The sequence below is a fragment of the Tympanuchus pallidicinctus genome, unplaced genomic scaffold (genome assembly GCF_026119805.1).
Source record: "Tympanuchus pallidicinctus isolate F22 unplaced genomic scaffold, pur_lepc_1.0 scaffold2, whole genome shotgun sequence".
In the NCBI taxonomy this organism is placed as follows: domain Eukaryota; kingdom Metazoa; phylum Chordata; class Aves; order Galliformes; family Phasianidae; genus Tympanuchus; species Tympanuchus pallidicinctus.
This window is the reverse complement of record NW_026294721.1, coordinates 24632560-24650185: the sequence shown is the minus strand read 5'-3', so window position 1 is coordinate 24650185 and position 17626 is coordinate 24632560. Positions and strand designations below refer to the sequence as shown.

The following is a 17626-nucleotide window of genomic DNA, read 5'->3' as shown; positions in this document are numbered from 1 at the left end:
AGTCAGGGCACCTGGGATACAGATGCAATTCCAGTGAATACACCCAAACATAAAAAGGCAATCCACACGTGTGGGAAGCATACAGCAGAGTTCACACAAAGTACAGCTTAAAAGGAACATTCCAGCCACTCAGTGAGTGATTTCACTCTAATTTGCAAACAGTTATTTACGAGCTATTCATATATGAATAATTCCCTCCATAGAGACTTAATTCATAAAGCCATCTCAACCTCAGATGGCAAGCAGAGGTTTTACCAGCAAAAAGAAATAGGAAAAGGACAAAACTTTAAAAATACATAATTTCAGAAATCACTTCTCATCTCCATCACATATAACATACACAATGAACTGGTTTTTGAATTATTACTTTTCAGAATTCAGAAGTGGTCAAACTACTGCATGCCACTTTTATTCACTAGACTGCAGAATTAAGATTTATACTACACTTCATAAATCTGTATTTAGCATGTTCTTGTGTTCCTTTTTATCCTATTCATGCTTTTTATCATCTTCCTCTGCTTGAGGATATTCTCCATTTTTTCTGAGCTCACTTACTGCTGATGGATATAATTAAGATGCAACAGATTTAATAGAAAAGGTAAGATTTTGATTTTATATACAGGTCATTCCTTAAAAATAACTCAGAAATTTTTCATCATTTAGTCATGTAGAGACAGCTCACAAAACAAAAGAAACTCATATTTTTTCAAAGTAAGGACATCACAAATCCATTTTATATAAAAAGTCTATGTGGAGAAAGGCCCAAGCACACAGAACGCTGAGGAATAGCCCATCATATCAACAGGCTAATTTTTCTTGAAGTAAAATCCAACTGCATGTAAAGTACTCTTTACAATAACAACAACAAAAAAAAGCATAAAACGAAGTAAGATAAATGAGAGTTTCTGATAGAACAGTTAGGAGATAGAGAGCTATTCTAAGTATTACTGGGTTGATAAAACACTGGTTTTCACATCCAAATAAATTTTCTTTTAATTAAACTTCTACATTTTCTTCTGCTACTAAAGAAATACTATCTTGCAAACCTTGAAAAATGATGTAAGGAAAAGGACTGCTACAAAATGGTACAGAATGGTTAGGACAGTTCTGAAATGTGTCAAATTCTCTCCATGATGTAGAAAACTTCACATTCAGAAGAGATTCCTTCAGTTTTGAACCTTGACCAAACATAAAATGAATCTTAATTAACTACTTAAAGTGAACATTCTATTCTATACCACACTTTCATATGCATATGATGTGCATTTACTAAACCACTTCCATTATGTTCTAAGTCCTTCTTCGGGGTTACATGATACCTTAACCTACTCAACAGCTCCAAATACCAATGAATCATGACAAGACATTTAGGTTTAATTCTAAAAAGCTAATAGCTCAGATTAAGATGGCGAGTGACTACTTATAAATTCAAGGAAACCTCCAAATGTTCCCATACGCAAAAACACTTAATTTTTCTTTGAAATATTTACAATGCTATTTCAGTGAAGTACTACTTTTTATTAACTGATGGGCAGCTGATTCAATTTTGCAAATCGCAGCTTCTGTACTGGTCATGAGTAATACTCCTGGTTGACCTTGGAGAATTTTTTTGGGGGGTGAGAGCTCAATTTAAACCACTATCACACCTACCACACTCAAAAACAAACAAAAAAGCATAGCCTTCTATTTGTCCTCTGATTTCCCACTGAAGTATGTGCTGCAATGTCTATGCAAAAAATTATCCATGAAGCAATGATGCTACAGCCCTGACTAGTAAATAGGGAATTAAAATGCCTTGGTCCATTTTTTCCTTACATGAATTTGGGTGACTTGCCTCTCCTGTTTTATTCCTGACACTTTCTGATGCCTGAACTGGCATTTCTGGAGGCAGTGCTCGTCTCTGACTGAGGAGAGGCATTCTTTCTGGCGAGATAAACTGTCTCTTTCTGTGTCTCTAATCAGCTCTTTGTATTCCTCCTCTAGTTTCTAGCTCCTTACCAATTCCTACACCAATGTGACTGTATCCAGTTGCACCAGTTTTCCCTCTTTCACCAAATACATCAACTAATGCGAAGCCAAAAGACATTTTACTGCTACATGAGAAATGCTTTGAACAATTTCATAACAATTTGCTATTGCAAATGCCTTCTGGCATAAAGGCAGTTATTTTAAATTACCACAGAGCTGAACTGTTGAAAATATTCTACCTACCAAAAATAAACTCTTCATTGAAGAAAAAAAAAAAAAATATCAAATTCCATAAAACTCCACCTATTTGTAAAGAAACCAGTAATACAATTTTTATAGAGAATAGTAACTGTATTGTGGAGAATTTACTGAAGTATATAAATCACATAGTCAAGACATACTCAAGGCAGAGCTAGTTTTAGACTTCTGAGCAGCTCGTGTTCTTTCAAAATCTCTTCCAACCAGATGGTAGAAGTACATTCTCTACGCAGGAATTATTTTAAGCCAATGTATCCAAACGAGTAGATATTAAAAAAAAACTGTAAAGAATTCAGCATTGCCACTGTAATAACCTATAGTGACAGTACTCAGCCTAAACATATACAAAATTGTCTCGGAACTGGAATGCACAAGTGATACAATTGAAAAAAATCATTTTGTCTCTTCCTGAGCTACTTACTAAAAGTACGTAAATAGATACTAATCTTGAACTTAACAAGTTTGTTGCATACAAACTGTTCTACTTCCCTTGCCAATGACTTAATCTGCACAAAAACAAAACTCCCATATGAGATCAGTCCACAACTAAAGCACAAGCATGGATTCGTTCTCAGCCAAGTGCTGGGTATCAAACAGCCACAGCTTTCAACTGAGGACAAAACTTATTAAAGCCTGGGGCTGGAGAAGAAACTGTAGTAAGGAAATTATTTCAAAGGAGAAGTAGTAAAATATTCAAATATGAAGAGCCTAAAGCTACCTCACAGAAAGGAGACTGAGTTACAGGAATCCTTTCAGATTTTGAAGTCATTGTCGCCCAATTCAGTTTTGGTTACCTGAAAAGGTGTGTTAGCTAATACTCACCTAAAAATACCAGCTACAAACATTTTGTTGGCTGATCTAATTCTACACAAAATGTCGTGTCAGTACATCAACACCTGGATTTTTATATCTCCTCTGTTGCTTGGTCCTGCTGATTTTTCCCCATACCTTCTACTTTCTCTTTTCTGAAGCAACAAGAAGGTAATACAGCATTCTTGCATAAAGGTGATTGAAAGCCAAAAGTGATTAGCATCGTTCTTCCTATCACTTTAACCTATTACAGAAAAATATTCTGCTTTTTTCTACAAGTGCTCTTGAAACATAGAGAAGTAACAGTACAAAAAAGTTATCTGATCTTGAGTTACAACTATTTAACTGACCTGTTTGTAGGAATTCCTGATTTGAATAAGGCAGGAGGAGATGTGAAATCAGCTTTGGTCGACTGCACTGCCAACTCTTTCTCCAGATTTCCAGTTCTGCCCTGCTGTACCTTCAAAATAACATTTTATCATTAGTTTGTTTTATCATTAGGTTAGTCACAGAAGCATAGTAACCTCAACAGTCACAACACAGCACATAACCAACACAAAAATAAAGTCCAACTTTAAACCGATTTAAACAGAATGACCAGCACAGCACAGCTAATGAAATTCTATATTCTGTAAAGATACATTATTTAAAATATGTAAGAAGGAAAGTGCCAGAGAACCATTTATTAGGAAAAAATAGTGGTATTATTTATTTTCAAAGTATTTGCTTTGGACATGAACAACAGAGTCGACTGATTTTCTTGAAGAGTTTCCTGTACAAACAAAATAATACCTGAGCTTTTAAAGAAACAAAATTATTTAAACAAAAATCATAATAACAGAAATATCTTACACATTTAGCACCCAACAATACAAGAAACAGTCTTAACAACACAGAAAAAATTAAAATCCCAAAACCATAAAAGCAATATCCCCTTATTTAACTTGTATATTTAGATATCAAGGATGTAGGTAAGTAACAGTTTCAAAAACAAAACAAAACAACAACAATATATGCCAATTACTACATGGATATCTAGCTAGTTCACTCATGGTATAATGTCATATAGGCTGTGAAATACCAAGCTTTGGCAGAACCTCACTTTTGATCATAGACAGCTGTGTTCCACATCCAGAAAAATGCACATAAGTATTTAAGATTCCTTAAAAATAGAATTAATAGTATCTACAAATATGAAAATCTTATAATACCAGAGTATGTTGTGTTTAAGTACTAAACTGAAAAATCTATAAGACTTCTACTAATTAATAAGTAATTTGGAAATGTAGGAGACTGTCTTATCAGTTACAGAAGATTCATTCAAACATACCAGGGAAACAAGGTGGGATTTTATATTTCAGATGGGCTGAAACAATTATAATTATTAAATAGTTTTGTTATGGATATTCCTTGCAAAATTCACAAGAAACTCTTTCTTCAACTCTTACAACTCAGTTTGTTGTAACCCTACTGTTTGATCACTGGTCTTCCAGAATCTCCAAAGAGATAGAAAAGGGTGAGTTTTGGTTTGGAATACTTTTCTCTCTCCTTTCAGAGCAACAGTTCAAAAGCATTTGACAGCATTATCAGTCATCAGCTACAACAGCAAACTGTAACTCCCACAGTCCAGCATTTCCATTACTCCATGGCACTATTATTCAGACAAATGAGGAAAGCAAGCAGCTCCAGGAGCTTCTGATCTGTTCTTGCTAAGATAATGTTAAAATGGCTGGAAATCTGATGTAGCCTATGAGGGAAAACCGAAATACCAAAAATACCTGTTGCTACAGATAAGTGTTACAAAATAAAACCAAAAGGAGGCTACAGGGAAAAAAAAAACCACAAAAGCCATAATTTACAAAAGCTTCTCAGCACATCCGTATAAATTCTTTAATCTGCATAAACAAATGCACTACAACTGGAAATACATCATTGCATAAGGAAAAAAATAGAAATCTGTTAGTATACCAGGCCACTAACTCACATACTTGTAAGGATGACAAACAAAGCTACGCTTTTGAATTAGCATTTTGTGACATATGCAGAAAGCCACCAATGTAAGATGAGAGTTTGAAATAATGGCTGAGTCTTTTCCAGTTGTTCTTCTATCAGTCTGTGTTGGCATGGGTAGCAATACTCAACATAAATGAGAGCAACCAACAGAAGTTTACTAAAATTCACCTTAAAAAGATGGTATCTGCCATCGAGAATCTCTGCACTTGATGTTACTTCCATAGCATTGTCTTCAGCCTAAGTTAAATAACACATTGCCCATTAAGATACCATGCAACTTTTTAACCCATGGGCCACATTCTGAGTGACGGTACAGACTCAATCTGGCTCTAACTAGCTGTGACACTACCCACACAAATTGCCAGAAAAGCAACACAAGAACATTTTAGGTTAAGGACTCAGGTGCAGACTTAACAACAAATCCACTGACTGGGCAAAACAGACTTATGACAAACAAGCAGCTTTACAAGGGGAAAAGCATATGGAACACCACAAAAGTTGTACTAATTACCATAATTTTATTAGTGGCTGAGGTAACTGGTAAAATTTCAAGACCCATTCGTATCCTCTTCTGTTTTTCACAGTATGCTTTCCATGTATCTTCATTGAACCCATAGTTGAAATAATCAGATAGATCAGCCCCTATAAATAGAAAAGCATAAGTTTTTAGGACAGTGCAAAATTTACCTTTTCTTCTTCCTCACTGAACATTTATCTCTATTTACAGGATCAGGATGGATTAGGTACTGATCCAAAGCCACACTACTGAAATGTACAAAGTCCTACATCTGAAAAGACAGAGAGCATGCATGGCTAAGATTATAAGAATGTTAACACTGATACAGAAAGAGTATCTTGCCCACTATCCTGCCTCAAGGATCAAGAATAGCTATCTGCAGAATAACACATTATAATCCCTGTATTTTTGTAATAGGATAAATGTTAGGATTGTCATAATTATTGTTATTTTATAATAATTGTTACTTTTTAAATATCAGTGCCTTTTTGCTGCTACACATGTGGGATGCAGACTAAGAAACAAGGCACAACCACACACTTTGTGAGACAACAGAAAGGCAACAGGTAATTTATCCACTGTTTTAAGTAGAAAAATGTCTACATGCAGTAAATAGGAATTATTATTAAAATAACCTCCTACATACCTAGGTATTAGTTAACATAAAACAGAACATTACCTGGTTTTCTCCAAGGTTTATCTTCAAAAGAATCTAGATCTACTTCCAGAAGTGGTACACCATTAATATTCCCTGGTGCATCTAAATCCACCCCTTTAACTTTTACACCTGCTAAGAAAAGTTAGAAAAACTGAGCGTTTTCTCTCTGCTAAGAAGAGTTTTAATAGTTGTAACACACTTAAGATAAATAAAACAAAACAGATCTTTTCCAATCAAGAACTTTTGGAAAATCCATCCAAAACAGTTATATGCTTTTAGAACCTCCAATGTCCCTTGTGCATCAAAATCACCCTCCATGTAAAGCTATATGGACAAAAATATTTCAACAAGAAAACATGAATGAAACAGATGACTGTACAAACAACCCACTCATTAATAACCCATTCAAAATGAATTTTAAGCACAGAAAGACTTACTGTAGTCCCACAATTAGAACTGATCAGATACTCCTAAACTCAGAATCAACTTTTGCATACTCCTATAAATGTATTCCATAACTTAACTTTATGAATTCATGAATCTTTGTTTTACAGTACCAGGAATATCTGTAACTCTCCTTGTTATTCGTTTTCCAAATAGCTTATTGAAACTAGGCAATTTAGAAATGGAATATAAAAAGCATCATGACATTCTTCCATATGGCAATTTTGATAACTTAATAACACGCCATTAATCACTGATGATACCCAAATTAAACTTCCAGGAGACAAAGACAACAGAATTATCTTCTATAACTACATATGCCTTAAGTGATGGCAGCACACGCCCTGTTTAAGATCACTTGATTAAAACTAAATAATGGAAAAAGAAGTAAAATTGCTCACTCTACAAACATTGCTACTCAAGACAGAAAGTGGCATGTCCATGGACCAAGGTCTAGATACAACCACAATTTAAGACACTAGTAATTTCACATTTTTCTAATGAATTGTCATTAGACTGGAAGTTTTTGCAAGAACTCTCTAACTGAAAATACCGACTAAAGAAGCACACGCAAACAGGCTATGCGCTGTTACAAAAGTCTCTGCAATTTTAATAAAACTATTGACTAAACTTTCTTACCAGAAGATCCATAAACACGTCCTCCTGTCTTAATATTGAGGTTCACAGGTGCTGCTCCATAACTTAAAGAAATTAACAAAAGTGAGTTAGACAGAGAAATCTCTAAAACGGAAGAAAACACAAAACAACAGTTAGCTAGATCCAGAAACAGACTGGACCCAGGCTCAATCGCCATCCTGAATCTCTAGCTTTCCAAGCTGGCAACTGTAAAAACAGAGAGATCAGCCTAGGAGCAAGAGAGAGTACCTTTCTATGCTCAGTAGCAACTCCTCCAACTAATAAACAGTTGTGAAGCAAGTTCCAGTCACTCTTCCTGAGTTGAAAGGTTAAAGACCTTGATAGAAAGAAAAATGAACAGGACCAGAAGGAGAGAAAAAAGGAAAAGCGAAATTCATTTAGGGATATAGAGGACACTCTGGGGATTAGGGCAAAAGCAAAATAAAAGGAGAGGATTCGGACATATCCTTTTGCTGCTTTTATTATTATTCCATTTAATCTGTATTGAAATGGAAAATTCAAGCATTTCTTTGAAATGACTGACAGGCTGTTTCAGTGTGCTTTTAGCAATTAGCTATCCTTGTCACCAACAGAAAAATACGTGCAATTTCATTTTCTAAAATACCTGAGAGCATTATCATAAAAATGCAGTCGGACATTTAGATAATGAATTGATCTAGTAGCTTTATGAATTACAATATTGTTCATTTGGAATATTAAGAGTTAGCTTTCACTACCACTTGTGTGCAAAGTAGCTTATACTCATAGGTGGTATCAACCAATAAACATATTAAGTAGAAGAGAGTGTATAGTTTCAAGTAGTGGTTCCATGACATTTCTTCATACAAGTTCATGCAGCAGAGTAGAAAACTGACTAAGAGCATTTATCCTTATCTCCTATGCTATAATTTGTGCATGACTTTCTCAAATCTTTCTTTTTTCACTCTTCAAAACAGTGATAGACAACTATAAGAAAAATAGGTTAAGTGTATGAAGGAAATTCCTATAATAAAGTTAAAATGAACAACAATGCTGAGCTTGGTTTAGAAGACTGCCCTTCCATGAACTTTCCACTCAATTTGTCCAGAAGTGATTTTACACAGAACATTTATTTAAAAATATGAAACTTTCTACTCAAATTAGATTTAGGAGCATTTGCTTATTGTTTTTGCATTCATCGAAAGAGCATCAGTAAATTCACTAAGTCTATCTAGTTTGCTTTAGTGTCACAAAATTTGAGGTCACTGTCTATACCACAAGCATACTGCAATTTATTGAAAACAGATGAAGTACTGAAAGAATTGCTATTTTTGACGTTGCTTTATATTTTATATTTAAAAATATTTTGTGTAAAAAATGAACGAATTCAAAAGTTAAGGATATAATAGAATACATGAGTCAGACCTACTTGCACAGCTATTGGAATCCTAAGTTTAAAAAAAAAAAAAAAAAAAGACAAACTAATAACTTTTAACAAGTGCAAGAATGTTAGATTTGCCAAGACAAACAAAGTGTGGAACTTCCCTCAGAAAACCTCTATGTAACAAAAAACACCGTTTCATTATTTTGGGTAAAATTAAAACTTTTCAAAAGCATTCAATGAAAAACAAACCCCTTATGAGCAGAAAAAAAGGAACATGAGGCAACAGCAGTTGCAAAAAAAAAAAGTTATTGCATGGTACAAATCTCTAAGCCACCATCATGAGAAAGCATCTCCAGAGATCGGCTGCTGCATCCTAAAATACATTAAAATTTTTTGAAAGGAACAGTAGGAATTGAAACTACAGAGTTCTTATTTGAAATGTTTCCATGAGAAATAAGGCCCAGGACAAATGATTCTAATGTCCTCTGTGCCTACCACTCCATCATTCACAGCAGAAATAAAAACGTCACAAATATGAGCCTGAAAACACTATGTAAGACAGCTCTTCCGTAACACAGAACAGCTCTTTAGTTTACAAACATTCAGCGCAATTATTTCTTGAAATCTGAAAAAAAAACCCCAAACACAACCTCATAAAATGGCTTTTCCTTTGTGACATTTCATTGATTTCATTTTTTTTTTTTCAAATTCATTGTATTACTACAAACATTTTATTAAAGAAGTAAAAACAAATTGAGGCTACCGATGCATACAATCCAACAGGTATTAAAGCTTCAATTAATAACTAAATCTAATCTTGAAACTTTCTCCCAGTTAGTATTTCCAAATAACTTACCTAAACTGTGGAGCTCCTGTTTTAATATCTCCTATGGTGACTTGAACATCATCTTCATCGTCATCGCTATCACTATCACTGTCATCCTCAGCCTCAGTAACCTTCTACAAAAGAAAAGGTCACAACCTACAGTGAAAAAATAATCCAAACAGAAGTACCCACTCTGGAAATCTTTAACAAAAGAAAATTCTGTTTCCCAGATGTCAGAACTGAGTAGTGATAACTGAGAAGTTACGTTCTTCAGTTTCAAGGTTATAAATTTTGGAATAATATTGGAAATACCTGGATCAAAATAGAGAAGTATTTTCAGTATCAAGCTTCTATTTCTGAAACATGACATTCCCTAATTAAGCATGAAACAGTTATCACTATCTAGTATTTTCTTCCCACTCCCTACCTCATATACACAGAATTTCAACAACCATTTTTCAATCACACGGTCCCCTGCAGATGGTCATATATTGAATAACTCTGTAACTTGCACAACTTAACCACTTTTCCAGGTAATTTATAACCACACTGAGCAGCACAGGCTACGTGCAACACTCTAGAGGATCACCAGTGGAGGTGATCTTCCATCATCACCATGAAAATGGAACCTTTACTTCTGCACTGTTTCTCTCTTCTACACATCAATTATCCATGCTGTTTCTCTGCTTTCTAAATATTCTTTAATGAAGATCTTCTTCCAAACTTTGGTGATTAACCAGTCTATCCCTCTCTGTATACTTGCTGAATCCTACAGCAAGCTGCTAAACATACTGAAAACAAGCCTGCAGTTATTCAAGTGCAGTCTAGCTCCAGTCCTTATCTAACCTGCCTGGCACATAAATTAGACCAAAATAAGCAGCTGCATGGAAGATAAGAAGTTGGAGTGCAGTTCGTTCTTGCTCTACAGCATTAACATAATGTACTTAACAACTAAGAGTCAAATCAAGGCAGAAGGACCCTCAATTGTTTTAATCAAAATAGATCTTCTGCAAATGACAGCTGATGATAGAATACAGTCTTTCAGCGACCCATTGTCAAGAGAAATAAGTTCACCAATTTCTTCACAGAAAAGCCATAAGCCATTCCCATTCACAGTAAACTGAGGCCTTTTATCAATATTGCAACTGTAAACTTCATTTCTTGGTCCTTTTCTTCATCACAGTAATGACAAAACTCTAAGACAGACTAACATACAGAACGTCAAAGACTGCTACCAAGTAAATCTGCTCTGTTGCCTCTAAAACGTACACATCTTCCATCTTTTGATTCATTTTCACATAGCTCTACACAGGCCTGCTTTTTATCATGTTCAATAAAGAAAAACGACCAGATCATTTTATTTTCTGAAAAAGGGGGGAAGATAGGGAGAGTTTCAATTTCAAAAGGATGTATCTGGGAGGAAGTAGCTGTCTTGAAGCAACAGTTTTCCTCTGGAAAAACTAAGTACTATTTATTTATTTTCTCTAAGTTTGTTTTAAGAAGTGGAATGCAGATGGAAATTCGGTTTTCTACTCTCTATAGTTTCTGCAGATAGCATCAAACACTGTCCACAAAAGTCAAAGGAGTACAATTATGGATTAGCTCATTTGATTTTAATCCCAGGTATTGTATAAACTGGGGGAAGATCTCCTTGAGAGCAGCCCGGTGGAAAAGGACTTGGGGGTCCTGGAGGACAAGAAGCTGGACATGAACCAGCAGTGTGTGCTTGCAGCCCAGAAGGCCAACTGTGTTCTGGGCTGCATTAAAAAAGGGGTAGCCAGCAGGGAGAGAGTGGTGATTGCCCCCCTCTACTCAGCTCTTGTGGGGCTCCATCCGGAGAACTGTGTCCAGGCCTGGGGCCCCCAGTAAGGACATGGAGCTCTTGGAGTGAGTCCAGAGGAGGGACACTAAGATGATCAAAGGGCTAGAGCACCCTCCTGTAAAGAAAGGTTGAAGGAACTGGGCTTGTTCAGCTTTGGAGAAGAGAAGGCTCTGGGAGACCTCATTGTGGCCTTTCAGTACTTGAACAGAGCATATAAACAGGAGGGGGAACGGATCTTTACAAGGGTGGACAGTGATAAAACAAGGGAGAATGGTGTTAAACTGAGACAGGGGAGGTTTAGGTTAGATATTAGGAGGAAGTTCTTCCACCCAGAGGGTGGTGACACAGTGGAACAGGTCGCTCAAGGGGGCTGTGGATGCTCCATCCCTGGAGGCATTCAAGGCCAGGCTGGATGCGGCTCTGGGCAGCCTGGTCTGGTGGTTGGCGACCCTGCACATAGCAGGAGGATTTAAACTAGATGATCATTATGGTCTTTCCCAACCCGGGTCATTCTGATAAATTACAATTAGTCAATAAACCAAAACAAATTAAAGCAGTATTTCAAAAGCACATTTAAAAGTACCGTTTTCACAATGCCATTTTCTGCAGCCTCCTCTTCGTTTCCAGGTGGGGGTGGAGCACTTAAGCAAAAACAAATAGGGAAAAATGAAACTAGTTATTCGGGCACTTATTATCCCACACGCCAGCTAATGCTGAAAAAAAGCACTGATACATCATTCCAGAGAGCAGAAAAAGTTTGACTTATCTTGTGCATTAATTTGAAATAAAATAATTTGGAAAAAAAAAAGTCTCAAAGAAAACAACTTTATTTTAGCAGAATAGTATCTGGATATCAGAAATCATACTAACCGGATGTTTGTAGGATGCTTGGAAGTAATAAGGCATTCACTATACCTGTATCCTCTTTTGAAATCAAAGTAAAAAATTTCATAACACGTGAAGGGAGAATAAGAGTTTCGCATTTTTTCCCCCTTACTGCAGATTGACACTTTTCAAAGATATTGTGGCATTTAAATAGCCACAGGTAAAGTACTGCTGAATGAAAATTCCCACATCTACACTGTGAAACCAACCAGGTGACCAGATCACTACAATACAAGAATTAATCGTATTATAGGTGTAGTCTGAAAACTGTAAGAAGTTTACAGCTTTCTCTTCAGATTCATCTGAATGACCAGCACCCTCAGACTCACGCAAATGAGTTGTCTCACTATACTCTCACCTACTACTCTAACAGCAGTTATTTTAATTTCAACGGTTCTGCTACCTGTTCAAATGTTGCATCACAAACAGGAGTGTTGGCAGGTAGCAGTTTAGAAACAATACTATTTCACTGATGTCATGGTTTTGTGATTTTTGGCTTTCGGTATTCCACATCATAACATCATGTGGGGCACTGGGACTTCGTCAATGTTCAAGTCCTGGGTACCTGCCCAGAAGAGAAGAAGAACTACATTCCCCAGGGGACTTTGCAGTCAGGGAGAGGAGGTTTAACTCCTGGCAAGGTCACCTGATGTGCTTTTTCTCGCCTGCCCTTCGTCGTGGGTGCTGCTCCCGTCTCCTTGCTGCTCAACTGCACTGCGCATCTCACCTCAGCATTATGGTGAAGCCTATCCACCTTTCAGACATTCTCTCTCTCATTATATTTGATTTATTGGCTTCAATTCTGATTATATTGTATTATAGTGTGTTATCTTGCTTCCGATAATATACTTAGTAAATTAGTTTGTTTCTCCTCAGATCGGTGCCGCTGTTTTTAATTATTTTTGGGGTCCCCTGTTTCCTTTTTTCCCAGAGGTGTGGATCTGCGGATCCCTCCGCCCCGCTCGTCACAGAACCGGGCCGAACCAGTCCGTAAACCGCTGACAACTGAAAAAATATTCTTTGGATTCTGCAACGGTGCAAACAACTGTCTAACTTTACAGAATAGAAACTAGGAGTGAACAATTTCAGTCTCACCATCTGTTCACAAAACATCCACCAGTGAGTCCTGCACCAAAACCCAACACAGTGCAGGCCTGGCTCTGAGATTCAATCTTGACCATTTAACTTCACGACCCAGTAAAATGATATAACATCTACAGAATCTGAATAAAACCTCACTGATAAGAATGCCAAAACTGAAAGGTGAGGGACCAAAACTTGAACAGCCAAGACAAGACCCAACTGACCAGAATCTAGAATAAAACACCACTGAAGATCATTTTGCTTGCCATAAATTAATTTTCTTAATCAACAATCCTTAATCCAACAAGAAAAGATAACTAAACGCAAAGAATCAATTGATATGGAATAGGTTCCAAATAGAAGCAAATAAATAATTCTGGGATAGATACAGTCTAGGGCAAATACAACGGAGGTAAACAAACAGATAACAACTCTTATTTCTTATACAACAGTAATCAGTGGGGATCAAACAACTGTATCTACTAACAGCTTCAAAGCTGTATGGCATACAGTCTGTTAGTGCAAGGCATTACTGCTATAAGGTAAGTGCTTGTCAGAATTTTCTCAAAAACAAGCAACTGAGCAAGCTTGTGGACACAAAGTCCACCAAGGATTACTAAACTTAACAGTTCTCTATTCTGAAAAATCTCTGCAGCCTGCAGGAGGCATTTATGGAAACAATAATGCACATGATCTTGTACCAGCTTCCCCTTTATTTACCTAATTTTAACTTGACAATCAATAATTTCCATCGTTTATCAACTGTGAAATTGACAAATTCAGTGTGAAATACTAACTCCACTTCAGTGGGCTACCAACTGCTGCCAACCTAGACAAATTCAAGGCAACAACTTTGTGCTTTCACTCACACAATTCCTCATGAATCATGTGGGCTTCCAAATTTTTCTCTAGCTTTCTTTTGAAGACTTGCCTATCAATCAAAAAACGTGTTACAGAACTGGCACATCTAATTGGATGGTAATCTCACTGCTTCCTTGTATTTCTGTTTGTTATTACACTGAAACCTTTTTGGAGCAGACTGGTTGCATTTTATTCTGAATCATTTAGAAATGTGCAACGATAACAAAACGAAAAGATTTGCCAACATTTTGCAAAGAATATGGAAATCCACACAAGTGAAGCTTTCATATTCAAACATCCCAGTTTCCCAGGTAAAGCATTCTATGCCACGTCATTCTAGCAGGGAAACACTGACTATGCTCAGGGAATTTTCAAACGCTGACCAGTGTGAGCATTCAGGTATTACAGAGCAGCAGCTGGGAATACAAATTCTATGGATACAATTCATGTATAGCCACACTGCAGGACTTGCAGCAGCCAACAGACTCACCTAGTTTTTTCTTCTTCTGGTCTTTCCGCTTCATTTTCATCTGCAGGAAAAGAGATGCACAGCAGACATGAATAAACCTCCTAAATTACACCTGCTGCCAGAAAACTCTGCAGTTTGCCATCCCGCAACCCAAAACCTTTTCGCAACATTATGCAAGCAGCAGAACAGAACCCCGAGCCCTGCACTGCTCCATACTGACAGCTCCACCAGGGTTTAGTTTCTGGGCTTTATGAGCGTCCCAACACAAAGTCCCTGAAGCTGCAAAGTTACAGAGCAGAGTTCGGGCCTGCTCAGCACGTGACGCCGGGCCCCGCCGGGGCACCGGGCTGTGCGAGGGGAGGCCGGGCCCCGGGTGCGAGGGGCCGGGAAGCACGCGGCGAGGCCCAGCACGGCCCAGCCTGCGGGACGCGGGGTCGGAAGGCCTCGGGGCCGGGATCCGCGGGGGAGGCGGCCCCGGAGCCGCCACAACGTCGACGAGGAGGGGGCCGCGCGACTCGTGGCGGCGGAGGGCCGGCCCAGAGGAGGGGACTGAAGGGCCGCGGGGGTGGCGGACCGCGAGGACCCTTTAAACGGGCGGAGGGTGGAAGCGGGCCGCGCCCAGCGGCCCGGCGAGGTGAGGCGGAGCACGCCGCGGCCTACCGCGCCGGGACCCGGCGGGGCGGCGGGGCAGAGCCGGGCCGGCGCCGGGCTGCGGGAGGGGGGCCGGGGGTCTGGGGTGCGCGTACCGCCGTAAAGCCACTCCTCCTCCTCGTCGCCGGCGGCCCCGCCGAGGTCCGCCGACAGCCGCTCCACCTCGCCGGTAGACATGGCCGCCTCCCGCGGGACGCCGGCTCCCGGGCCGGGCTCCGCGGCCTCTTCCTGGTTCGGCGGCCCCACCTCTCCGGGCCTCCGCGGGTACCTCGGGCGGCAAAGGGCAGCGCGAGCACCGCCGGGCCCTGCCCCGCCGACCCGCTCTCGGAGGAACCGCCGCCGCCCGCTCGGCGCTTCCCCTCCCCCGCCGAGTGAGTGACACGCACAGGAAGCGGGCCCGGCCCGGCCCCGCGGCGCCCTGGGCACGGGCATGCGGGGGGCGGCCCGGCGGCGCCCGGCCGCGCGGGGTCGGGACGGGGCGGGCTCGGCACCCAGGCCGGGGACTGCGGTCCGAGCCGTGCCCGGCCGCTCCCCTCCGATCCCTAGCTCACCTGGGCTCTGCCGGCCCGACGGCCGCCCTCCGTGCCCCGGGCTGCCCCTCGCTTCTCAGTGTCCGTGCGCCTTCGCATCGCCGGATGCCCGGCTGTCCCACCGGCACGCGGCGTGCCGTCTTCTTCGAGAACGTCAGAAGGACTCGGCCGAGCATCCGTGCAGCCCCGCATCCCGCTTCTACTGGTGGCTGATGGCAGCTGCCAGGGGGAGCGTAACCGCAGGATAAACGCAGCGCTGCCTGTGCTGTGCGCTGCCCCGGCGCTCGGCTCGGGGGCTCTCGGCTGGAGGCAGTGCTTTAGGCTTAGCAGCGGGAAGCAGCGAGTCTTTTTTTATTGATGTTCTTGCTTCTCAGCTGGGAATGTTGCTTAACGACGGCAAGATTCCTTATAAAATTTAAGTACCGACATCTGTGAAAACAAGTTTTGACCACTTGTGTGCACACACGGAGCATTCACCACCTTGAGATGGCTGTGAAGACTGGGGAAAAAAAAAGTCCTTTTCACAGCGGGACAGCCTGTGAAAAATAGAAGAGAGGGTTCAACTGTGTCACAGCTCAGGGTGGGGCAGCCTCGTCTTCAAATTGACTGCACTGAGACAACAGAAACGTTTGGAAGTTGTGTACAGGTCATGTAGTATATGGTGTAATTGGATAGGTTTTTATCACAAATTATTTGTTCCAAATAGAGATAGCAGTGGAGTCCACAGAGCTGTTTTTTGGGGGAAAAAGAAAATCTAGACACTTTTTTTTTTAATCGTAAAACAGATTTGTATTGAACAGTACCTCTTCCTGGACATCAGTATTATTCTGTTTTCATTCCTGTTTTGTTTAGCTGGCCATTTAACATACTTCTGCTGTTGATCCTGTGATAAAGGAAGCAGGTAGAACTCTTTGTATTTTTGTTCCTTTGATTATGCAGATTGGAACATAAAAGGAAAACACTTTTGTGGAAAACATCAAAGAGAAATCTTGTTTAAAAAACAAAACAAAAAAAATAGCTCCTCAATACAGTATTACTCATAGGAGGTCTTTAAATGGACATCACATGGAGCTATTTGTCAAGCAAAGACCTGTCTGAAAAAATTATCCTAAGCAGCTTGACCAGTGGAAGCTACATTACAAGATCAAGTTCTGACAACTGCTGCTAGCCCTCCTCCACTTCCAGGAATTTCTCTGACCACCTGTGGCTATGGTTGAACAAAGGGTATCTCTGCCCATTTCCTGCCTTGCTTCTAAGGACAAAGTGCCAGGCTGGATGTCCTAACTTCTGTCCTGTGTGGTAAAACATCATCAGTCCCAGACTTTGGAAGGAACCTTGCTGTTCCTCCTTACTGCTGCATGGAATAGCAGCAGTTAGGGCCTAAAACAAGGCTTCTCCCAAGGACCTGTGTAATTTGAGGACAGTTTGAGGATGGAATGAAACCCCTGTGGGCTGCACAAACATCTTGACTCACTGGTTACATACCAAAAACTCATAACAAGACTTCAAGCTCCCAAGAAGACATTAAAACAGATTCATTTTTTTCTCTTATAGGTGTCAATTTGAACATATGATAAAATAAGCCATTAAACTAATTACACACATTTGTTTTGTAACTTAACCACTGTGCTTTATGCTTATTAATTTCATTTTGTCTTCTGGGCAGCAGTCTTTCTCTTAACACTGGCACATGCATAACTTTTAAAGTAAAAAAACTATTTGTTTTCTTTAAGGAGCATCTGCTGTTTTGACAAAAAATTAAACTTAAGATGATATGATTAATATGATAATTCAAAAGAGCTGGACAGGCCATAAATATTGAACTTCCATCT

At 39.7% G+C, this 17626-nt stretch overlaps 1 protein-coding gene across 6 annotated transcripts in view; it reads right to left on the bottom strand.

The window, feature by feature from the left end:
* The window catches only part of FIP1L1 (factor interacting with PAPOLA and CPSF1), a 37459-nt gene extending 21812 nt beyond the window's left edge, over window positions 1–15647 (bottom strand). Inside the window, exons 1-9 of one of the 6 annotated variants that reach the window (XM_052682915.1) lie at window positions 15360–15647; window positions 14635–14674; window positions 11899–11956; window positions 9524–9627; window positions 7308–7369; window positions 6246–6356; window positions 5561–5691; window positions 5218–5286; window positions 3387–3496 (exon numbers count right to left, since the gene is read on the bottom strand). In XM_052682915.1, coding sequence (XP_052538875.1) covers window positions 3387–3496; window positions 5218–5286; window positions 5561–5691; window positions 6246–6356; window positions 7308–7369; window positions 9524–9627; window positions 11899–11956; window positions 14635–14674; window positions 15360–15441 — 767 coding nt within the window. In that variant the 5' untranslated portion in view covers window positions 15442–15647. Of the gene's footprint in view, window positions 1–3386; window positions 3497–5217; window positions 5287–5560; window positions 5692–6245; window positions 6357–7307; window positions 7370–9523; window positions 9628–11898; window positions 11957–14634; window positions 14675–14770; window positions 15097–15359 lie in introns of those variants that run through there. The other 5 variants (XM_052682916.1, XM_052682917.1, XM_052682920.1 and 2 more) reach the window with 5 other exon arrangements.
* Window positions 15648–17626: the final 1979 nt, after the last annotated feature.